Source organism: Pararge aegeria, chromosome 21, assembly GCF_905163445.1.
Source record: "Pararge aegeria chromosome 21, ilParAegt1.1, whole genome shotgun sequence".
Taxonomy (NCBI): domain Eukaryota; kingdom Metazoa; phylum Arthropoda; class Insecta; order Lepidoptera; family Nymphalidae; genus Pararge; species Pararge aegeria.
The window spans coordinates 785210-811156 of record NC_053200.1 but is presented as its reverse complement, the minus strand read 5'-3'; the positions used below and the strand labels follow the sequence as shown (position 1 = coordinate 811156).

The 25947-nt window shown below is 38.2% G+C and overlaps 1 protein-coding gene across 3 annotated transcripts in view; it reads right to left on the bottom strand.

Moving 5' to 3' along the window:
• Window positions 1–11290: 11290 nt before the first annotated feature.
• The window catches only part of LOC120633162 (ran-binding protein 9), a 56903-nt gene continuing 42246 nt past the window's right edge, over window positions 11291–25947 (bottom strand). For 2 of the 3 annotated variants that reach the window (XM_039903292.1, XM_039903293.1), the window contains 7 exons: window positions 25658–25770; window positions 24365–24516; window positions 22676–22802; window positions 21316–21432; window positions 12919–13034; window positions 12129–12240; window positions 11291–11424 (listed from right to left, as the gene is read on the bottom strand). In XM_039903292.1, coding sequence (XP_039759226.1) covers window positions 11291–11424; window positions 12129–12240; window positions 12919–13034; window positions 21316–21432; window positions 22676–22802; window positions 24365–24516; window positions 25658–25770 — 871 coding nt within the window. Of the gene's footprint in view, window positions 11425–12128; window positions 12241–12918; window positions 13035–16568; window positions 16647–21315; window positions 21433–22675; window positions 22803–24364; window positions 24517–25657; window positions 25771–25947 lie in introns of all 3 variants that reach the window. The other variant, XM_039903291.1, reaches the window with a different exon arrangement.

The window sequence follows — 25947 nt, the reverse complement described above, 5'->3', positions numbered from 1 at the left end:
GGATATATTGAGCTGCCATCGGTTGATATCAATTGTAATAAAATATCACTTGCTTCTCGCTTGCATCTGCTTTCCGAACCGGTGGTAGAGTCACTACAAACAGAGATACTTGACTTTTCAAAAGTCCTACTTGAGATAATAATTTTTTTGTTAAAACATCGTGAGGAAACCTGCATGCCTGAGAGTTCTCCATAATTTTCTCAAAGGCGTGTGTGTGGCAATAGTGCAGATTGGTGGATACCAATCTGCACTATTCCGTGGTGGACTACGACCCTTCTCATTGCCGAGGAGATCCGTGTCCTGTAGTGGGCCGGTATTGGGTTGATATGTTGATGATGATGATCACCATATAAACCAATCACGTAGACTGTACATTAGATATTTAGAGCGAACACAAATGAACTAGAAATAAAAATCTTACCCCTCCATAAGGAACCATCGTTCCATAAGGAACTTTGTTCCAAAACAAACAATGACTAATTTTGTTCCCGAACGAACTTTACTGTTACACTATTAAAGCCAAACTAGCTAACCTTGCACAAAGTAAGCTCACTCGACTAGCACACGGGTACTTAGTTACTAACACTCGAAACGTTGCACCAACAACTGCGAATGTGATCTTACGCAGTAGGCAGTTTAAGTTGCGCAAATATTAGCTGTGAGATGGAAGCATTAAAGATTTAGTGTCTAAGTCTGGCTATTTATACGAATCTTTGGAAACCAATATTAATAAAATATGAGGTCCATCCAGTTAATAAAAATAAGGCAGTCCACATGAAAACTAATTTATTTTGCGGACTGTCACGGTATTATGTCCTATGGAGTAAAGCTGTCGATATAGATATTTATATTACACAATAGGATTGTGCGATCAATTTACATACTCCAGCTGTTAATTTTTAAGAATTAGGAATACTTCTGTGAGCTTCTTAACATACTTGCTACACTGTAACACTGCTGCTGTACGCGACTTTGTCCGCGTTTTAAAACTTTATTAGCTCGATTAAAATTATACGAATTTATCTAGGTCGGTGAAGGTTGGGCTAAACTAATTTATCAAAAAGGCTTTTGTAACCAACAGTGTCAATCGTAAATGACCGTCCCAGGTTATCTACATAACTGTTTTACCCCATCTAGAGAGGTGTGGCCTCAGCGGACAATACACATCAACAAATAGCCAATTGCGTTGCGTTGCAATGTTGACTGTAAATGGCTAGGCAACAAACTGCTGCTAGCTTCTTTTCGTTAGGCCCTCAAAACCAGTGGCAGAGACAACAAACAGACATACTTGAAGTTGCGAATTAAAACAGTTTTTAAATTTGGATTTGATTGAAAACCACGTTTTGCTGAACGTACCTTCGTTCAATTATTCAAACTGATGCCTTGAACCTTGCTTGATTGCTTTTAGTTTCGGTAAATCGGACCGCCTCAAGATTGGGACAGCCCTATTCTGTTGCGCAATTTAAGCAATGAGACGTTGAACCTCCCCATGTGTTTGTGTAGGTATCTGTTTTTACATGTGGCGTCATAGCTTCGAAACGAAAGGACCGATTTTGATGCAGATTAATGTGTTTAAAAGCTTAAGTAATTTGCGATTTATATCCTACTCAACAAAGGTGTCTTTTTATCTGACTTTTACAGATCCGGCTGATTTGAAATCTGGTGTACGTTGTGCAGTACTTCGCATTGTGTAGTTAGTACTTAATTAGCCATGGTATCCCTTCGCTGATGGTCCAACATCTAGTGCTAGTTTGCGAGAATCCTAATTCTCAGAAACTTACAACAGACAAAGCGAGGCTGGGGTCAAAGCCTCATGGTGCATAAAAATTTTAGCTTAATGTCGGGGTCATGTAAATCTTTAATTTAATTAATTTATTATCATGTGCCTCTCGTGCCTGATTGTAAGCTATTATTAGGAAATCTGTGGCACGCTGGCCTCGTAAATGCCTATTCACTCTTGCCTTTAAGGTACCTGCTCAAAATAAAAATATAGGTAGGTACTTACTCAAGTTATATGTGGCCGGTTCTACTACCAATCAGCCTACTGATTGGTAGTAGAACCGGATAAACCTTTCTTTGCGTGTCGATTGGATGACAACGCTATAAAGATACCCGAAGACAGTCACGGGTCAGTGGGAGGTACGGAGTTCGATGCCCGCCAGTGGCAATTTCAAAATTTATGATTTCCGTTCTTGGTTCGGTCCGGTGTGTATCACCATCACCTCACATAAGCGCTAACATGTTAAAAGTATGAACGCTTCATAAGTGCCTGTGTTAAGGTCTACATGAATAAAACATTTTAGAATTTTGAATTTGTGGTGGAATGATTCGGTCTTGGCTAGTTACCCTTCCGACAAAGACATGACGCGATTAGAATTCCAATAAAATGCCTCGTAGAAACCGATTAGGGATGTGGGTTAATTATAACTGTCATACCGGTTAGCCCTCTACCATCTTAGATTGCATCATCATGTACAGCCAGGTGAGATGGCAGTCAAAGGCATACTTAAAGTGGATTTTAAAAAATCACTCAAAAACCGATTAACTGCCTATAAATAACTTTTCCCAATCTCTCTTAATTCTTATAATAATTGTAACATATAAGGTAAGAGTTCTTTACCTAAGGCCGCCTGTCTAAGCATCTTATTGGGCCATAGTTGATAAACAAAGATTTATTTTCTTTCTATTCTTATTATATTTACAGCCAGATCTATATTATAGTTAGAAGTAGGGGGTTTAACTTCAACTAGTTGGTCAAAGTATTTAAAACTACTAACATCTACATTTTAATGAGTCAGCTAGACCTCAACTTGGGAACATTTAAATATCTAACTAAATTCTTAATCTTACCTCCAAGCTCAAGCGTCCAGGACTTTTGTAATTATGTGCATTTAAGTTTTAATGAAAAGTAAATTCTTAGTTTCTGTAGAACTTCTGAAGATTTACCTTTTGAATATAAAACTCTCTTTGCGAATGAGCAAACTGGGTATTATATTGTTTTAAAACTTTAAAACTTGATCCACTGTTGGTTACCTACTGTTACCACAGTTTTAAGTGCCACAGAGATACAGTTGTACTCCGCGTATGATCTCCTGGTAAATGCCGACATCCTCTGACGCTCCAAATAAATAATCAACCTAATCCAAAATTAGGAGAGGATTGTTATAGACTTTTGATTGATGATGAGGGTAAATAAATGATGTCCACCCATACCCCTAATGGGTTCTACGCGGCATAGTGAGGGAACGCTTAATAATCGCTCGGTGGCTCGCCTACGTCTGTAGGGTAATACTAACCTCGGACGCAGCCTCCCACCAGGCCACACCAAAGTAAATTTTGAAATTATTTTAAGCCGAACCCGCGACCTCCCAATTAAGAGACAACAGACGTCACCAAAACCTTCGATGACTGTGTTGTTTGTGACCGAAGAGCCACTGCTGCTAAAGTCACTCTATTGACAGACTTGGCGGTCCAAAAGTACTGTTAGAGAAGTTCTACATAAAAATATATATGAATTTGGAATTTGAATAGTTACAATACACTTAAATTCGGCTCTAGTCATTTAAACTCATTGTAGTCTAGAAAAATTAGGATGGAATTGACTAGAACAGAGCAGAACAGAACAGAACGGAACATACGGAACGGAACGGAACGGACCAGACCAGACCAGACCAGGCCAGGTCAGACCAGACCAGGCCAGGCCAGACTAGACTAGACTAGACAAAAATAGAATAAACTAAATTAGAACAAAATGGAACAGAACAGAATGGAATAGAACAGCATAATATAATAGAACAGAACAGAATAATAATCACAATTAATTAATATACGTGCATGTCAAATTATAAGGTAAAGTACAAATCATTTTAATCACTAATATTGCCACTTTCAATATCAGTTATTTTTATTACTTTTTACACTTTAATTAAAATTAATTGTAAAAATTATATTTTATATAAAATAACAACTTTTTCGAGAGGCATGGCCTGTATGGTAGATTACCAGCACGTATACAAGCCATGAAAAATATATAATACTGTCATGCGGAGTCTTCTAAGAGCGTAAAAGTATTTATACAGCTTACCACATAAAACATCAATGTGTTGTTTCCAGATACAGTGGCTACCTTAAACGATGCCTAAGAGTTTACTCATTTTAGTCTCAGTTATTTTAACACTGCCGTGCTGGATCTTTCAAGCACGTTTTTTGGACTGGTAGGTGTGAAATTGTACCATTTTTGTCTTTTATACATTAATCTTTAAGCTATTTTAGCTCAGCCATTGCATTATATTTGCTAAAGCTACATTTATTAATTGCTGATAATCAAGACTAGTTCCTTGCAAAAGGAGCGTTGTGTCATCGGCAAATAAGACACAATGACTTACACTATTTGGAAGATCATTTCTGTATGTAAGAAACAAAAACGGACCTATTACAATGCCCTGTTACACATCTCTTTTAATTATTTTAAATTTGGACCTGTTTTAGTTTTTAGTATTATTTATAATTTTTATATTTCAGTACATTGTAACGGATCTTTTAAATAAGTTGCTAGCCACGTATACGCTGGACCTCTCACACCGTATTTTTCAAATTCAAGTAGAAGCCATTTATGGTGTACGAAGTCATGTCTTAAATATTGCTGTTACAGGTACTTTATCCTTTAAGCTTCCAGTTATTAATATATACGTTAGGTACATGAGTGCGGTAGGATTACACGTTAGGCGTGTTTCCAGGCCTGGTACAGCGTATTCGAAACAGGCCCTAGGAACCTGCGGGCCCCAGACGCTTGGCGTGAAAAACTTATCGCGACGGCTATGCGGCCCACACGCATCAGGTGTGTTATTACATCACTCGTAATTTCTAATTTATTTATTGACTAACATGAAAGCCCAAAACTTGCCTGATTTGAAATATAGCAATATGTTTATTTTTTGTTTAATAAGATGAAAACATGCTATTGTTGTTGTGCTTCCATCTCGGACTGTTCTTTTATTAATATTGGGTTATTGTTTTACAATGACTGTCTTGAAGTCTTATTACTAGTACCAATTTATGAATTTATCATTCATGAAGGAGTATTATGAACTGGTCATCAAATTTTATTTTTGTACTGAAGGTCATAATTGTTTCGACTGCCTGTCACAATTTCTTTTAAAATGTATGTCTTTTAAATAAGCTTTAGGGTTCCATATTTGAATTAGTCTGAAATGTTATTAGGTACATAGATAGTCTGTAGTTTTCATTAATATTAAAATAAAAAAATCTTAGTGAGATAGCTTAACATACGTGAAATTATTCAAACCAATTAACAATGTATACTTACCGAAAGCCTAGTGGTTGGGCTTCGGCCGTCCTTTCGGAGGGACCGAGTTCGATCTCCGGCACGACACATCTAAATGTTCTGCGCATCTAAATGTAACGTGCGTAAAAAATTATGTGCGTTTTCAATTTATGCAATTAAATATCACTTTGTTAACCCGTGAAGGGAAACATCGTGTAGATACCTGCATGTCTGTCCGAGAGTTCTCAATGTCCTCAAAAGCGTGTGAAGTCTGCACTTTGCACACCATATTAACGAATGAATGAATGAATATACTTTTATTGCACACCACAAAAAAATACATAGAACAAAAGAAAAGTATAACAACACAACGTATACAATTAATATATATTGAAAGATAAAAAATTGTAACCACTTGCCTCTATATGATCTATGAATCAGTTCAGCGACGCACTTTAAGGGGTAAGGTTGTAGCCACAGACCAAACATGAAACAACCTTTAACGCACATACGTCAAAATGGCTGTAGATCCAAAAAACAAAAATACGTCATTTGAAGTGTAATGACGGCATATAAGAATATTGGTAATCCCGCGGATGTCGTACGAGTCGACTTAGGAAAAATAACGGAGAGCAGGCAGCAGCTTCGTCGGTGCTACTACTACCATCTACTGCGATCACAGGTTCGTTACTTTTTCAAAATTTAGGAACCCTTTATGTAGTTTATTTTCCTTTAGCTGGATAGAAAGATTGGCATAGGCAGGAAATCGGGTAAAATCATCAAGAATAACGAAATATGAAAAATAAACAAACTATAGATATATATTTTTTATTATTTATTATTGACAATAATTTTGTTTTTACTCAATTAAACAACTATCCGCACACACAGTACCTGTATCACAAATAGCAGGTAAGCCAAAAAGTTTAGTTCGCCATTGCAGAGTATACAGCAAAGTTTTTAATTGCATTGCATCAGCAACTTGCTGCTAGCAAACATGTGTGGACGCGACACGCTGTATCGAACTTGCTCGTCGATCATGTATCAGCGTGAGGACGCAGCTTTAGAGTCCGTAGACTAAAAGCAGTCACGTTTTCCTTTTTTTTTTATCATCTCTACAAATCACCGGCTCCCACAATCATATTTCTTTACTCTATGCTATGTCGCGGGGCACTTGTGGGTTTACGTTATAAATTTGGCATTTTTCAAAGCTTATATTATTTGTTATATTGTTAATTTTAACAGTCCAAAAAAACATGAAAATCCTGATAACGCTTGCTTAGGTCAACATAGATAAATGGACTAGCAGGAAAACGGCCTTCGCTCACCAAATCAACTCTACTCAAATTGTAAGTAGTGGTATGTGAGCTTTATATCATGTGACATTAAGTATTGCTTGAAGTTTAAGGCGAAAAGCGCATGGTCCACTCGCCTTATACTAGCAAAAAAATATTGAAAGTTTGCTCTCTGTCACAGAACATAAAGTTCACATTCCCATCATTTCATTTCAGTAGAGTCGATAGACCGTATTTTAGATCAGTGCATCGTTTTCTCTTTTTTCCTAATGACAAGGTCGCATATAAATTTTGGACATCTATGATGTAACACTAAAAATAATTCACAATACAAATATAATAACTATCAAAAACATTCAGCTTTGTAAAATACCACTTTTTTTGCTACGACGTTTAAGCGACACGGGACGTTAAAATAAGCGAGTGCAAATATTATAATAACTCCCGTTCAATACCTCCACGCGTAAAGTGCCTCACAGTACCATTTTACATTAATTATATTATGTAATATTTCTAAAGTCACAGGCGCTTCGAAAATTCCAATTATGCAACAAACCTTTTTCAATGTTATGCTATTATTATAGACATCAAGGAATACATTTTTCTATTCCAAACTCATTTCATTTACTTAATCCCGACATAGTAAAGTAACAGTACTTTAGCATTGACTTTGAAAGAAGTGTTTAGTTTTATTTGGTAGTCAGTTGTTTATCGACTGATTTTAATTATTATAGGTTTATTGTTGCGCAATTGAAATTCACTAAACGCACAGACTTTACATCAATATAATCTATAATTACACGCTGAAATATACACAACGCATAGAAACAGCATCACAATATAATAACTACATTTGAAGTTTTTCCTTTAATTAAAATCATTTCTCACAACGTCCGTTTTCGTTTTCATCGACACGAGCACACTTTAAATATGATATTTAAATATATATTTATATATGTGTGTATATGTATTTAAACGTAATTATTTATATTTATATTATGTATTAAAAAGTTTTACACACTATTATTTTGCAACTCGAACAAATGTGTCACAGGCGCCGTCTTATCATTCGTGCATTACGCGCATACGCCGTAAAAAACTTATGAACTAATAAACATTTAAAAAAAAATTAAGATCTTCACTTTGCAACGTCCAATAAGGTGCATATTCGCGTGCACGCGCAGTAAGCATACATTATCTAATTCTAAAACTTATGTGTAAAATGGTGCACGGAAATATGCTCCTTACAATCGAGTATAACAAAGCCTCCAATTAACTCGATACATATTTTAAAAAAAAGCTACATACAAACTATTCCCCAAATTTTCCCCACTAATTACCAAGTTACACGACCGAAAATGTTTATTTCAAGTTTAATCACCAATATCTGATTCAATATTGAACCGCGCACTGTTTTAAATTGAGGATGGGAAAAGAGAAGAAAATGATTGAATAAAGGATGAATTACATATTAATAACTCGATTGACTCGTTTTCGCATACCAAAGCAAAATGGGCCTAATGCAACTCAAGTTAGAGTCGCAAATCTTCTCATTTTTATTTTGTAAATGTTTTGCCAAAAGCCCTAGCTGCTACTACCTGCATTATAGCATGCTTAGTACAAGATATGCTCGCACGCAATCGAAGAGTCGTTTTCGAATATCGAAATACTTGAATATCAGAGTAAAATGGATTTATTCCCAATTAATATTAATGCTCAGATTTGTCTGTGATTCTTGAGCGAGAACTTGTGGCAAAAAACTTGTTTAAGATAACATCACAAGGACAGTATTTGCAACTCTAAAATAGTTGACATAAGGTCCATTTTAATTTGAAGATAAATATTTAAATATATGATTTTTTATAAAACGTTATCGTAAGTGTCAATTTACTTTGTTCAGTCAAAGTTAGTGTTAAAAAGAGGCATGCTTATATTACGACCATAACTTAATAACTTTGTACCGTTTTAACTGTTTCTTCAATCTGTCAAAGTACTCACAGAGTAAATTGCAAGCTAATGAACCTAATAGATTACTCTGTCTTTCCATAACTGGAAGAAGTCGAAAGGTGGTGACCGTATCGCAGTCATAGTATTGCAAAGTAGACCTTTTGAGTTCATTAGAAAGGATAAAGGTTTTTTTTACCTGTCTTATAAAATAAAAAAAAATTATTTTACTTTTTATACTTTTTAGAAAATATGTTTTTAATTATTTGTTTTTTATGAGCAAATATGTTCTCATTTTCAAAATAATTCATAAATATTTTAGCTCGAGACACTGAGTGGAGACCACATAGCTAATCCCTCTTCTTGATGTTATAATTTAGCCGCAAATTTGTTTGTTTTTTAATTTATTTTATCTCACTTTTTTTTTAAACATTAAAGTAAGTGTTAATTATAAGACAAGATAGAAAAAAATGATCAAAAAAAAAATCGTTTTAATAGTTCGACCTAAGACTTTCAAAACTTGCGCCTAAACCACAAATATCCTTTTTTCCCTTCCTTATAGACATCCGTTATAAAGCATATTACACACAGCAAAAGCGACGCTGTGCTAAGCTATATTAGGTATTATCGTAGTTTAGGAACCCTGCAGACTGTTAAACGGTATGACGTCATCCAATATCCTTTAGTATATGATTTCTACGCTCACAATCGAAATCGTTTACGTTTCAATTTTTTTCTATCTCCACTTCTTACTTACATTTTTGGCAATGCAAGGATAACGTTATTAAACAAATGATGGCTTAATTTTCGGGAGCTCGTATGTAATTACTTAGTTTTGAATGCTCACAAGACTTCGATCCAGAAGTCTTTAATATTTACGGCTCAAGGTTTGAGGGTTTCAAGACAAGTTTAGGCATGAGGCATTAGAGTCATAACCTAAAAGACTCAAGTATCTAACAATTTTAATACTAGTAGTTTTATTGTTTCTGATACCTCTTCAAAAATTATTCAAAGCTTTTTAGTCTGCGAGGGCCCTTAGGGCACACACACATGAGCACTAGCGCAATCGTCTGTGCTTATTGATACACAGTGTTTAAACAAAGTTGATTTCTATGTACATTGACATAAGATCTATATTTAAATTCATTATTACAAATTGGTATATAATACAACAACTCCCAATTACTACATCTTTTATATCCATGTTATGATGTCGAGAATCACAGCTGACTTTGAAACGTATATCTGTCTCTGTCGCACACTTAAAAATGTATAGCTTTCTCGCTTGCATAGAGGTGGTTAAAAAAGTTTTTTGTCTCATTTGAAACAGCTCGAAAATGGCTGCGAAGTCATGAACGCTTTTAAACTATTAAAAGTTAATGATTGATTCTTGTTGCACGTCTAACACGACCGTATGAAAATTAATTTTATATCACAAAATGAGTGTGCGGATTATTCTACAAATCCATCCTGAGATAATATCTATCATAGTATAGGTAACGGTAGTGCCTAAAAATATTATACCTTTGCATTTGTAATTTGTCATTTCGGAATCGATTTTTGAATATCTTATAACTCGAGTTTTAATAGATAAATACGGGTTTCATTGAATTTACAGTACGGGCTGGCAAATAGCTAAGAAAATCGATGGACGCTTCTAGGGACCATTTAAGCTCGAAAACGCAGCCTTTATTAAGCCCGAATGACAGGCAGGTACTAACGAACGAATCGCTGGAAGTGGCTGAAGGCGAGCTCAAAACACCATGGAATTCTGCAACTCCTTCGAAAGACCCATGTACGCAGTTGTTCATCCGTCGGTATGATGAAAACTGTAGGTATTTTCAGCAGAAGTATGCAACTTTTGGATAAAGCACAAAAATTGTACAGTTAATAATGTGGCGACAGCAAAACTGCTGAAAGAATAAGGACAATTTAAGGGTAACAATTGTAAAAATTCCGGGAAACATGAACGTCCCAGGCTGTCGGTTGGGCTATTGACTCACGCCCAGAATTATATTTAATCTAATCCAAAACCTCAGATCGCAGATTGAATCTAGTAGTCCGATGGTAGAAAAGGTGAAGATGGAACCAAATCGAATAGTTCTCGTAATGTAAAGTGCGGCCCATCTATCCGCGGACCAAATGTAAATAAACAAATAACAGGTCATGAACATTTTAGATCAGGTTGGGTTAGTATTTTAGAGGTAAACAAAATATTTCTTTAAAAGTTTTACAGAATATTAAATTTCAAAAAATATTTAAATTTTTCAAGAACACTAAAATGTTGTTTAAACCTGACATTTTTTTGTTTACATTCATTCCGCCATTGGCGCACTTTTGATTGAGTTTTCAGTGCCTCGTCACGGTTTGTTAATGATAGACATGTATAGCAAACAGTTCATCGCGTCATTATTATCAGTTAAGTCATGTGGATTGAACCCCTGTCATCCTAAAAGGAGGCCAGTGTCAAGGCCATCGTCACGGGTTGATAATGATAATTGAGTTTATACCAAACACTTCAGCGAGTCGTGATTATTGGATATTCTTATCGTTCTGGTAGCAGACCCACACCTCGTAACGGGTGGTACGTTACTGTCAGTTCTGTATGGCGGCAGCTCGGCCGCGTTGTCGCGTGCTACACGCTGCGGCGCGCGCGGGGCGGCGACGAGGGCGCGGGGGCGGGCGCGGGGGCGGGGTCGGGCGCGGGGGCGGGGTGCGCGGGCAGGCGCGGCGCGCGGCGGCGCGGGCGCGGCTCGGGCGCGCGGGGTCAGCGGCGCAGCAGCGCGGGCAGGTCGGCGAACGCGCACGCGCCCAGCGACGCGCGCGCCATGCGCCGCAACAGCTCGCGCGAGTGCGACACGCACGCCTCCACCGGCGACACCCACTGCATGTCCTGCCACTCTGCGCACCGCGTTAAGCTTTTGTCATGTTGTATATACATTATATACTTTTTGTTGTTTTAATAATAATAATAAATAATAAATCTTTATTTGGAACAGTTACAATGGCACTTAAAATATTATAAAGGGTGGAATAGTAAAAACTGTGCTGCATGTACCACTGGCCACCTCCGATTTATAAATAGTACACTAATTAAACAAATGTTCCACTACATTTAGTGTATTTTATATGTGTTTTGTTGTTGTGCATGTGCGTACGTTTATGTCACCGTCAACTCAGCAATGCTGCTTTGTGCGTACCCGGACGAACTCTGTCACGAAAAGCTTTATTAATCGAGAGGGTATAGCCTAGTGTGCGCTCAGCATGGCTAGCATGGGCAGGAGACAATTTTCTCCCAGGAGAAAGCCAAGGAAAAGGCATATTTTTATCCTTATAAAAAAATATCTTCTCCTACAGAATAAACTTTCTCAACTCTCCGAGCATTGGCGCACGAGTGGAAATAATATCCAAATAATAAATGTGTAATAATAAACGGGGGTAGACTTCTCCTATTTCCTGTTCCCGTGCACGTTAATTATATACCTTGTCAGGGGATATTATCGGGGGATATAATCGTTGTATCCTGCCTGTGCTGGCCCTGCTGGAATCTGTAGATAAGAATACGGTGAAGAAAGACCTGCTAGTGTGAAAGTCAGTGAACTCACCGAGTATGGCGGAGTTGAGCGCCTCGCACACCGCCTCCCGGCGCACGGGCTCCAGCTGCCAGCCCACGGGACTGTCCCACGGGTTGCTGTAGGCTAGGAGACTGAACGCGTCCTGCAAAAACCGATATTCAGACAATGCAGCTTGGCGGGCCATTTCTAGCCCGCCCCGCCACCCTTTACACGCTGTCAATGTTACGACTTCTTTATCATTGCAATGCGTCATCTGTATGCAGCCTGTACTATAACAAATTCACAATCAAGCTTAATTGTTATAGTTATTTTAATTTTTATTAAATAAATTTAGAACGTGCATATTATTAATTCAGACAAAACTTATATATGCCATACTTGTGAAATAAATGATTAAAGAATTTGCAAGTCTAAAACAAAATTTTAAGATCCATTTTGCTTTGATTCGATACCCAATACCCGAAACAGACTGTGTAAACGTAGCGTGCAAATCTTGTACTCAACGTACTCATGTCTGATTTGATAAACAATACTCGCCGGCCGGCACACAAACTTGCTAACTCGCTAGAGTCTTTCATTTCCGACCCTATAGCCAATGCCTCCCAAAACACATAGATCGAAGACGAGCCCCCCGAAGTGATCGAGCTTTGAGGTATTCATAAAGTTGATGTGTCCCCCTCCCCCGATTGGATCGAGTTCTGAGCCATCCTAGGGGTTGACTACTTCCCCTTCCCCCCAATGTGATCGAGCTCCTTGTGAGTTTATGCTCGCCCACAGCCCTCGGTGACGCTGCTACATCCCTCAAACTGGCAAAACTCACCTCTAGCATGGACTTGTGGTAGTGGTCTTGGCGCAGCTTCTGGCTCATCGCATACAGCTCGCGCCCGAACGCAAGCATGCGCTCCACAGACGCGCGCGCCCCGCAGCCCTCGCCCTCTACAACGCGTTCAACACATTCCCGCTAAACCATCTCGAGTGGAATTTATAATTCACAAATAACACTCACTTCACGTATATTTTGTTTGGTGTACGCGCGACTAGTTTCGAACGCATCCGAGATCCGTAATTATACTCTCGTTGCAAAAAGTTTGAAACAGTTTACTACCCGTTGCATCAATCGATCGAGCTCATAATTATTAAAGTTCGAAACTAATCGTAAAAACGTTCCAAAACATGAGAGGCGTAAGTAAGCGGGATTTGTAGAATTCCGGTACTGTATTGGTCTAAAATTAAAGAAAATACTTCCAAATTTACGTCTTGCAGCTAGGAGATTCTCATAGAGGCTTTGTCCGCATGAATAATCTCGCCATGCTCAACTCACTCATTTATAAAATTTATAATAACTGCACTTCTAGTATGCGGCGAAGCCCCTCCTATTTCCTTGCTTATCTAAGTTATGTATCTTGTTGTACTTTTAAATTCGAGGATCAACTCTAGAACATCTGATAACATCGCAAAACGTGAAACATTATTTTATAGAATTGCGTCATCAATTGACTGACGGACCTAATTTTTGACGATACTCAGCCGTAGCCAAAACCAGGATGTGTTAGAATGTCTGTAGGTTATACCTTTATTATTCACCTGCCGATCGATCGGATTCGGCTCGCACTCTAGAGAACATACTAGACTACTTGTTACTGCATGAAAATCTTACATTCACGCAAAAACAAAAATATCCAAAACTAAACGTCGATTCAACTAGGTGGAGGGAAACATTTCATCATTTAATTTTAGACCAATATTTAAATTACTTATACGTAAAACACTTCATTCACAACACTTTCAAGTTTGTTAAAAGACAGCTTTGAAAAGAAAATAAAATCTTGATGAGAGAATGTGAGATTAAATTGACAACAAAAAAAAATTACATTAATAAGATTTAACCAGACATATCAGGGTCAGATTTCCGTCAGGGACAAAAACAACTGCTTACACATAGTTCTAGTATGATTTTTTCATACTCTTACTACTTTCTGTGTCAGATGTGACCAGACCTTCAATATTCCGGAGTTTACCCTGCCGGATGCACGCTCTGTAAGTCTGTCAATACTACCCGAAAATTAACGCTTCTCCTACAGTAAAATACCTAAGATTTCATCTGTGTGAGCATAGCTTACCAAAGTCCCCAAATAACACCGAGACCAAAAAACGCTCGAGCAGCTGTAAAACATTCAATACCTTGCAGTACGCTCTATACAGCTATGGGTAATTTATCAAAGAACGTCCTTGAAAAGTTTAGTCAGTTCCGATGGCCATCTTCCCAAAAAGCCCTGACCCTGATAGATTTGGATAAACCTTGAGACACTGCGATCGTCATATCTATTTTGTATCTATATTTATAATGTATGAGTGTAATAAAAGTGTACATAAATGTTAATATTTTTACACGGTATGCCACGACTCTTTGTTTCATTACAAATACAATAAATAATGATATGTCACATAGATACATATGAAGCAAGAAAACATATTGTGAGAAAGGTAATACATATTATTTTAATAAAACAAAATAACCATCCCATTTCATTTACCCATTTAGTCGCATGCATAGATAACGGTACTATTATGGTTGTTCAAATTTAACTACATACTAGCTACATTAAAGCTAGGTGAACAAAAGAAACGAGGGAAAGGACGAATAGAACGGTCCTATTGTATGCTGTACAGCATGTTCAAATTAGACAAATTCTTTCCCATTATTGAAGGTAGAAAAAAAACAACATGTACAACCGAAATAGCATCATTATGGGATTAGTAACGAACAGTTCAACTGCGATCAGTAAGTACATGCTTATATTAAAACTAAGTTTGGTGTACTACAGAACTTCACTGTGCTACAAAAACTAAAGAAACAAAATTAGCCGGACATTTCGTCCTCGATGAACAGAAAATCACAAAACAAGGACTATAATCGTACGTACCTCCATTTTACTAATAATTATTATAATAAATGACAAAATTAAAAAATGAGAGAATTTCGCGATGGAAACGATTTAATGGGATGGAAAACGACAATCTTCGCAAGAAAGGGCCCAAGACAGCATGACGAGGCGTACATGATTTTAAGCCAGGGAAATTATATAAAGAAATAAATCGCAGACGAAGTTGCGGGCATTGACAGTATGTATAAGATGTCAGGTTTCGACGCAGTAGCAACGGTCTAGAACTGTAATAGTCTCCGCTTGAATTAAAATACAGCTATATTAAATTAAAATACAGCTACTGAGGAGTAAACGCAAAAGAAAAGTAATGACAATGACGAGCGAAATTGGATGAAAAATATTGGGCCACTAAAATTAAAGCTCTGTACAATCTATAATCTGTACAATCTATAATCTAACTTCATAACTACGAAAATGAAAACTGCGTAGAGAATGAATGCAAAAGATCGTATGAAAGTAAAAACGATAACAATTTTTATTGCAAAACAGATTTAATCAAGAGATGAACGAATTTTGAATCAGTAAACTGATAATTGGATGAAATCCTCGACAAATGAAAGATGACAGAGTAATGTCGACAGAGGTATAAGGATGTATCGGCATAAGGCGTTGCGCAAACGAAGACACTTTTTGATTGCGACACGGCTGATCACAGAAAAGTGCGGTTGCTGTGCCCGACAATCGTAAGTGGGCATTGGTATCAGTAGGACAGCAGTTTCGGTTCCTTGCAGTGTACAACTACAACGTGTACAACTGCATGGGAAATATTGCTTGTGTTTTTAACTGAAGACATTTAATTTCAAGTTTCACACTTTTTGATTGGCAATCCTTATAAGCCATGTGGAAGCAATTGGTCACATATATATATATATACAAGAGATTTATATATATTAAGATATACTAAACGAAAAAAAAACTCGACGTGTCTTTTTATTGCAATAAACATTGAACCTAAATTTTGGAAACATGTACGTATGTTATTTTGTAGATATTATATATGCAGATTAAAAGACATATCGAGATCGTTTACGTTTGGTCTAAACGTGCAAATATACCTACGGGTACCTATACGATTGCACTGGTTTTAAATATAGTCCGATTAAAACTTTATGTCGACGCGGAAGTTAGCTACGAGTGTAGCTTAGCGCAGTAGTCAACTGATACCTGACTCCTGTACCGGCCCGCTGATTGACGGATACCGAACAAGATTGTGTCAAGATTTGGACTATACTTTTATCTCAAGAAGCGACGCGTTGTAGTAACCAATGTATGACACGCTAATGCGTCAGTTCTCAATACCATCCGAGACACGAGTTGTTGCTACGTTCTACGCAAACGTGCATTAGACGTAGTATGCAGCAACGAGGACACTCGTGCCTCGGACGGTACGGCGAACTGTCGCGCTCACTCAAACAGTATCAGCGTTATGTAACACAAGAGCGGGGGTTCGTGAGACGAAAGTACTGCGTATGATATCGATCGTGTCGCAAGCGGTCTCTGTTCGCGCAGCGCCTCGGGTACCCACCGGTGCGGCTGACGGACGCGAGCAGCGCGGCGACGCACGCCGTCACGCCGGGCATGCCCTTCAGCACCAGCCCGCCACCTACAACCCCAACCGGTACGTGGCTCACCCGCCCGCCACTAGGGGAGCACGCCGCCTAGCCTTACACTGGCTACTACAGAGATCGCGATATTTTCTCTCAACCTTCAACGTTGGTATTCCGTCATTACGCGACAAGGCCACTTATTGTATTAATGCGCGAATTAAGGTAGCAAAGCCACGTACCTATCTTTACTAGGTGTACGGATATCGTGATATTTTCTATAGAAGTTCGACTTGACATTTTAGAGGGAGGATTTGGGACTCGCACAATATGAGTAAGATCGAATTTGATGTTTTTGGGATTTAAATTCAAATATTCCGTAATGGAATTAGCGGAAATAGCAAAATGATTGGAAAATTACGAAAACCTCGTTATCGAAGTACGAAGGATATGAAAAGACCAAAGTTAAACGTGGACATTATCTAATACGTCATTCGTATCTCTTCCAGTAACTTTTATATTTTTTGTCTACTATTTACTAACGAAACTATAATTTTTTAACATTTATTTTTACTTATTAAAGAATGATACCGATTCACGTAGATATCGCGATCCCTGTATATTTCTTAATTTAAGACACTTTTGCGAAACAAACCAAGCCTAGTAACTACATTTGAGCCGTTTAAATAATACCATCCTGACAGTTCGTGATTGAATAGAAGTAACTTGGAAAGGTTTTTAATTTGCCCTGCTAACGAATTATAACCATTAAAAACTATATCATTATATAAATTAACAGGATTCATATATTTCGATGACTGAAGGACTTTTATATGAAGCAGCTATTACTTTAAGGTTCATTTGCTATAATGTTCATTGGTGAAGGATTTGCAGCAATGCAGGCGTCCCGGACGTAGCATCTTAACGTTGGTTTATCAGCACTAAATTTAGTTTTTAGTTTTCCTTAGATCCCTGTCACTCAGTTATACAAATTAAACTTTCCGAATTCTCCGCATTTCTGAAAACCATAGCAACTACTAGTATGATCGGCTCAATCGCCTTTAATATTCTATCCAAAATTATCGGACTCGGTGCCTCGTCAGTGTTCAGGATCAATTAGAGACTGTATCCGCGTCCAACTTCTTGTAAGTATAGATTTTACCCCCAATTCCACAGAGTATAACAAGATCTATCGCGTCACCAGCCCGCCTTTTTCTTTGCTTGCTCGGCTTCTAAAGGCCAAACCCATGGCCTTGGTCCCAAAAAACAGGGTCACTGCCAATCGGCCTGTAACCACACCGGAACACAGCATCGTAACAATATGCTGCTTGGAGGCAAAAATAAGCAAGGTTCCCCGAGCTTTAATAAGCAAGGTAGCCCGATGACTAACGGCACGTCGGTGATGGATCTCACGGTATTGTCGGCCTGACCCCAAAAACCTGACCCCGATATCCCTGGATAGACCTTAAATAATTTGATTTGTTTCACAAAATTCTTGCCTAATACTAGTTTCAGACGAAATAATTATAAGAAGCTTATGCCACTGATGTGCCAATATGGGTGCGGGATCAAGCCTTAACAAGCTAAACATGCAACCTAATCTAAAGCAAACTACCTCTAGCTCATCGGATTATCCATGTCCATTTTACTAAATAATCCCGACTGTAAGTTAAATCAAATTAGAGAGAGATGAGGACTTCTGGATCAGATCAGATCTTCGCCTCATTGGTTTACCGCCAAGTAAAATGAAAAAGAATGCTAAATGGAGAGGTCTAAGCTCGCCCAGTCCATACTTTTTGCTAAAACAGGCAAAACTTTCAGCTTTAAGCACAAACCTTAAATTTACTTAAGGTTAGAAAAACATCTATTTTAATGTCTCATGATACATTTCTGGGTGGCCATGCTAGAGTAAACTATACACCAAAGTTTGTTCGTGATTTCATTGAGTTCTGTATAAAATACGCCGTTTTAAACACTTGCATCAACGGTCCTACACTGTTATCGCAACTGTCGAATACCAATTTACTCTTACGACAAGTCTGCAGTGAATGTTTGATATGTCGAGTTTCAAAAGGACAATAAAATGGACATGGGTTCTCGAATTACTGAACTTGTAAGCATGAGCAACTAATTTTTCTATGTATTTACATCTTGTTACAAAATATTTGAACTGCACGTACCAGCAGATACGCAAACAAATACATTAGTACGTATTAATACATATTATTAATATTTTGGTCCCTTGCGTGGTATAAAATAGGGTATGTGACTCAACCTTTTTCTTAAAATAAAAAAGGCAAAAAATTATTAACTACATAGATATCCGCCAATGACATTCGAAGTTACAACCGTTTAAATATATACAATTTTATAGACAATTGCAATGAAGGCACTATGCTTTATGGCTGTCTCTTTCTTTGAGATAGCCATAAAGCACTGAGACGTAGTAGCATCTCTCTACAAACAATCATAATTATTTAAACGTTTATAACCATACATAAATTTATTAAGTCTTTCATTGTTTTATTTTAAATCTATTTATTCGAGAATGAAAGTAAATATTAGTCTTTCATTGTTTTATTTTAAATCTATTTATTCGAGAATGAAAGTAAATATTACTCACTCGGGTTATCGTCAATAAACCCTTTTAGTTCATATTTAGTCTGTTAGAATGGGATGGTGTGGTTATCATATATTATTGTATTAAATATCTATGATAGAATATTAGTAAGGCAAAGTACCAATTATTGTCCCAAAAGTAACATTTGTAAAATCGTTTGATTTTGCATAAAGGTATTTATGCTCATTGGATATTAACTAAAATGGTTTGTGATCAATACATCGATTATCTTCGATACGTTAACCAAACGTTGGCGTGGTCACAACGCTGGGCATAGATGCTCAGACCAAGAAACAGACAGTAATTTTAATATTTACTTCGCACGCTTGCTCGTCATAGTAAGGTATCTTCTTTAATATCACCTGTTTAGTGTTAATCGGTACTACGGATTTTAATTATACTATCATTCTTTTAAGAAAGCTCTTTATAAAAGTGTAGACGAATTTAGACTTTAAAAGGAGGTGGATAAGAAGCATTTTACAGATGTAATAGACATACAGCGTTTAGATACTGAAAAACTACTAAATAATGATAGAGTACATTTGTTCTATATGACAAGTACAAATCTTATACTGAGAGTTCGCACGAGCAGACTAGCTGCCGCATAAATGCTATGTATTTTGTATGCAAAGAACTGTAGGTATACAAAGCAACGCCGCAACGACTAGTAGGCGACCCGTCTTGCGGCTAATTGGTCGCTGCAGCAAAGTGAGTGATGCTTATTGGGTAGCGTTACCTAGACCCTGCAACCATTGGCTGAAATCACGAGCTCGTATGGCACAAGATCCCCTAACTCTAAAACTGAAGTTAGAAAATTAAACACTCGATATAAATATTGCCAAAGTATAGAAAACAATTGATATATCTATAAATAAAAAGTTGATAAAGTAATTAAATATTTAAACTCGCTTTTTTTAAATTAATTTGATAAAAAGCTGCAGTGGGTTACACAAAAAGGGACTTCGTATTATTAAAATATTATGATAAATCTTTTTTTAAATAATATACTGGTTAAAATTAATAGAAATATGTAGTTCAATGAGAAACTAAAAAACATCTAGCAAATAATACTGAATTATGACCGAAATAAACAAACATAATATAGTTTCGAATTTATACACAAAAACTATGTATAATGTGGATGAAATGACGTGCAAATAATAAATAATCCTTTTTATAACACTAATAAATAATTATTTTTACTCCTATTAAATAATAATACTTACTTATTTTATCTAAAAAAATAATAATTAATTTTTATGTTATGCGATATTAAAATATGTAAAGAGTAATGTTCTAAATAAATAGTCATATCATAATAAAGTAAATCATTGATGTTTTGTGTAATTAGATAAAATGCCATACATACATATTATATTTATATTTTTTATCCTGTATATATAACCAAATATTAAAGAAAAAAATAGGTACAGCCAAAGCTCATGAATGTATTTCTTGGTTGGTTTAACCAAACCAATTCCAAAAACAAAATAGAGTTACCCTTGCAGCCATAGGGACATCTTAATCATGGCTAAGGAGCGGGTTTAAAGGTGGTCTGGCATACACCAACTAAAGACCAATAATTTAAATTCAATTAGGAATACCACGGTGCAAAAATTAAATAAATTATTACAATTTTAACACATTCATTATCTAGGGCTGTATTAACCTTTTTATCTTTATTAGTTTAATCGATTATTAAACATTTTAATGTTTTTTTAGTTACAACACTCTTACTCCGAATATACCTTGTAACCATTTCACATAAGAAGTATTAACCATAATACGACAGACAGACAGTCGTCAATATATACTACTTATTCTCGTGTTATTTTATTTTTCATTTCTTTCTGGTGAACAAATAAAGTGTATGAATATAAAAAAAAAATATACGTTAGCGCAATAAGGAGTAATCTAGTTAAGTCAATTAATCAATGACAGATTTACTTGCTTGACTCTTGCTGTCTCGTTTAAAAACCACAATATTATTATTCCAATAGTATAGTTTTAATCGCGCCAATTATACATCTTTTATTTCTAAGTGTCGTTATAAGTTATTATTGTGTGTTTTCTTCTTTTTTAATATCGTTATGCCGGTAGTGACGTACCTTCGTGCGTGCCGTTGGCGGCGGGGGTGGCGGAGGGGGAGGCGGGGGCGGCGGGCGCGGCGGGCGGCATGTCGACGTCACAGTTTAGTCGCTCGTCGTCCTCAGTATCCGCTACACCTGTAACGCCGACCGTATCCATTTAACTCTTCACAAAGTTCTCTCACACAATCACAATATTTGCTTATTATGTCAATTTTAATATTTCAGGTAGGATATGTCCACGTTCTCGTTATAAAATGGTCAATTGCGAGTCGACTTGCGCACGGTGGTTCCCGTATCAATATCTATAAAAACGGCAAAAAAAGGCTGTATCATCATCGATGTGAAAATTTCAACTATGAAAAGCTTAATTTACTATACTCGGCGAAGTGCAGAAAAATCGGTACGGTATCATTTATAGTTTCTTAAATCTTTACACTCAATATACTATCTATGCACTTTTCGCTCCGACACCGGAGCATCCTCCGGAGACGTTGACTTTACAATGTATAACTGTTAAGTCACATAACAATAATTATTCATTGTAACCTATGTATGACATGAATGTAAGACGTTTGCTGCCTGTTCAGTTTATAAATAGATACAGTAGTTCAACGTCTTTGATCTCGTAGTAAATGACGACATCGCCTAAATAACGTTGCGACGGAGCTTAGGACCACTACTGTTGGTGCCAGTGATCGATTTGCATTGCCACTACGTCTGCGTTAATAACTAGCCAAGGGTGGCGCTTCCCACTTGTCCAGACCGGAGAAAATTCAGAAAATATAAATTCCACAATTACATCCCAGGACGATATTCCATATTGACGCACTGCGCTTTTTGGTGAAAATTAATGCAAATGCAATTTGGGAATTTATAATTTCTAAATTGTCTCTGGTCTGGTCTGGTGGGTGCTGCTAAGCGATTTAGCGTTCGTGCACGATGTCGGGTAGAAACCGATTAGGAGAAAGGATCTAATATAACTGCTATACTCCTAACAGGTTAGCCCGTAACTTCATCATCATCGTGAGTGCATCATCATTTACCCGCATGTGAGATAGCAGTCAAGGGCTAACTTGTAGTAAAATAAAAAAAATTAGACCACAGAATCCTCATTCAGCCCGCGCACGTCGCACGCACCCTCGGAATGTTGTTAGCTCACTAACCTTTTCTAATTAGAGGTAACATAATTACTGTCAAATGCTAAATGGTATGAAGTGATAACTAACCGTTTGTTCGAGAAACAACTCTAAAGTGGAGTGGTTTTGATGCTTCAATATTAAGTCGTGTACACGGTTTACGAGTGTTCATAACTGTGACAGGGTTCACCAACGCGCAAGGTTGTATAATATAGGATATAGTGTGACGGCTGTGAGCTCACCGTTGGTGTGCGCGGGGTGTTCGCCGTTGGCGGGCAGCGGCGGCGCGCGGCCCACGTGCGAGATGACGGACGTGGCCACGCCGTTGCTCTCCGCCTCCGCGCCCTCCGCGCCCGCCTCGCACAGCGCCTGCGACACGCCCCAGTCAGGCCCCGCCCCCACTGCGGGCACGGCTCCCGCAATGGGGGCGTGCGGAGTGCTACACTTCACACGCCTTCGAGGACGTAATGGAGTTCTCTCAGGCGAGTAGGTTTCCTCACGATGTTTTCCTTCACCGTTGGAACAAGTGCTAGAGCGTTGTGACAGAGCTAGTCCGGGGAAGTACTATCGCCATACTTATTTGTACCGCTAAGCAGCGTTGTTTTGCTATCAGAAGGTCACTTGCCGATAACCACCTGAGGGGTTGCTACAGCGTCACTGGGGGAGTGGAGCCATGAGAAGAGCCCCAGGGCTCGACGACATCGGGGGGAAAATGGGAGACGTCAACCCGGGGGTGACACCTGCGAGGACTTGTACCTCGGCTCGGTTCGACGTTAATCTGACTGTTTGGTAGACTCTTGGACTAATTATTGTTTAGTCCGAACGCCCCCGTGACCGTGGTAAGGGCCCACGTCCGGATGACGTCAGAAATCGGGGTAGTGCTGTTGCAATTCTGTGTTGCCGGTGTTATTACAGGCACATTAGGTTTTTACACGTACGCCTCAAATTGACGGACACAGTGCGGGATGTTGAAGGTCGTGCTCCTTTGCATGCCCGGCGAAGTGTTGCTCTATTTATAGGAGAAGATTTTCCACTTATCAACAGGTGCGCCATCTGCTTGGTCAATCAATTATTACAATAAAAAAGTGATATTTTAAATTCTTTAAATTAAGAAACGCACTTAACTTCGAAATCATACTTAGTATGTCATCTATTTCAGAATGCGTGACTGTCGTTAACACCATCGTTGCCGAACGCATTCCATAATCTATATGTATACTGTATTTATGTATACGTACGTAGATTTAGTGTTCACTTCTATTGACAGTCTCTAAAGAATATTTTAAAATAAATAAACTACAACAGTACACACATCGCCGTCTAGCCCCAAAGTAAGCGTAGCTTGTGTTATGGGTACTGAGAGAGCTGATGAATATTTTTTTATGAATATAATAAACATAAATACTTATAATATACAGATAAACACCCACATTTGACACTGAAAAGCATTCATATTCATCAGACAACCATTTATTTGGGCCTCATAAGAAGGCTCAGAGTCACTCAGCGGGCGATGGAGAGAGAGTATCTCTGCTTGATCAAAACAGAAATGACGAGATCCGTAGAAGAACTAGAGTTACGGACATAGCTCAGCGAGTCGCGAAGCTGAAGTGGCAATGGGCGGGGCACATAGCTCGGAGAACCGATGGACGTTGGGTCTTAAGGTGCTGGAATGGCGACCCCGCACCGGTAAACGCAGCGTAGGTCGACCCCCAACGAGGTGAAACGCTGGAGGCAAGCGGCCCTGGACCGTGGATTGCGGAGCTCCCTTTAAAAGACGACCAGCAGCAATCGTCCAGCAGTGAACGTCAATTGGTTGAGGTGATGATGATGACGATGATGAACCCACGGCCTTGGACCAAAAGAATCTGCTGTCCGTAGTCGCTTTACACACAGTGCCTCTGAGTAGACGAGTGGCGGTCGGGCGAGACCTGCGAGTCGGAGCCGTTGACCATCTCCACGAACTGGCGGCACTTGAGCAGGAACAGCAGCTCGTGGTCGCGCTCCAGCAGCGCGGGGTACAGGCGCCGCGTGGCCTCGATGGCCTCGCCGATGCGCCCCGACAGCACCAGCTTCGATATCCCTGCACCGCAACGCGCAATTGTCAGAACGGCTGCTCTGGCCGAGATCGCTTTAGCGATAAGGCCGCCTTTGCATGCAAAATGTACTTTTTCGGCAATGTTTAGTCTATGTTATAAGATTGTTATTATATGTTTTAAGTTACTTTTATGGAATGACTGTGTTTTTGCAAAAAAAAAATGTTTTTAAAGTTATGTTTTACTGTTAGTTTGTTTCTTTGGATTATTAAATGTGTGTGCAACAAAATTATACAAACAAACAAACAAACACAGGTGTCCCGGCTGGCAATAGGTGTGTTGAGTTATTTAAAAAACAATGACCTTCGGTATTCCCAATTATGTACTATATCCAAAAAATATCTTATTTTTGCAGAAATTAAAAGTTTTGTTGATATAAATTGCAAGTTATATTTTAATTAAATAATTCCCGCACGGACGCCGGCTGTAATGGTCGCAGTCGTGATTTGCTTGAACTGAATATATTCGGCAACAAAACCGGATAGTTTAACCGTTAGTTCACAAATAGTGGAAAATATGCCGAATACCGAATACCAAACGAATGTTCGACGTATCTCTAATAACAAAGCTTCAAGCGACTGCAGTGAACCTCCTGCCTTTATAATAATAATAAATATTATTATTTATTTTAAGGCAACAGTTCCATAGAAAAGATTAGTTTTAAAGTATAATGATAAAGATAACGCAGATGTAAAAAGTTAACTTCATACCTAAAATTATTGTTCTCGCACCGGACTCGCACGCAAGGCCAATATTTGACATGTTCTTTCATAGCTTAAATTTGTTTATTTATTTTTTTGTACAGTAATAGGTTTTAAACTATGCTTTGCAAGTTGATTAGCTTTTAGCTTTTTTAATTATTAAGAATGCTGTGGTTATTCGAAGGTTTCAATCTTCTGTCTTTGTCTTTTATTTATGTTATTGTCATGATAATGCCATTGATTGTTACCAATTTAATGATCCAATAAAAAAAAAATTGACAAACGGATTTCTAAGGCCCTTATTTGAAGTGCAACGCATGTTATTGGTGCTGCGTCTGAACCTTTAACAGAAAAAGGCCGTCCTTGTTCTTAGAAAGGCAAAGAGACCGGGAACCCGCGCCTGGCTTATCTAAGCGAGTGCACTCACTCTGTCTGTTCTTGATGGAGGCGATGTCTTCGTCGATGGGCTGGCCGGTGGCGCGCGTGAAGGCCTGCGCCGTGCTGCAGTAGCCGTGGTGCACCAGGTACGTCGACACCATCCTGGAAGCCGCACGCAACAACCACAATCACACAGTGTTTGGTCACACTTCATGACGGCACCTTCCAAATGTCAGAGCGCGACAAAACACTGCGTAGCTAGCTACTCCAACATCTAGATACTGTTATGAAGTTGAAATATTTTTTTTGTTTGCTCGTACCCAATAGGCTCCGTAACTA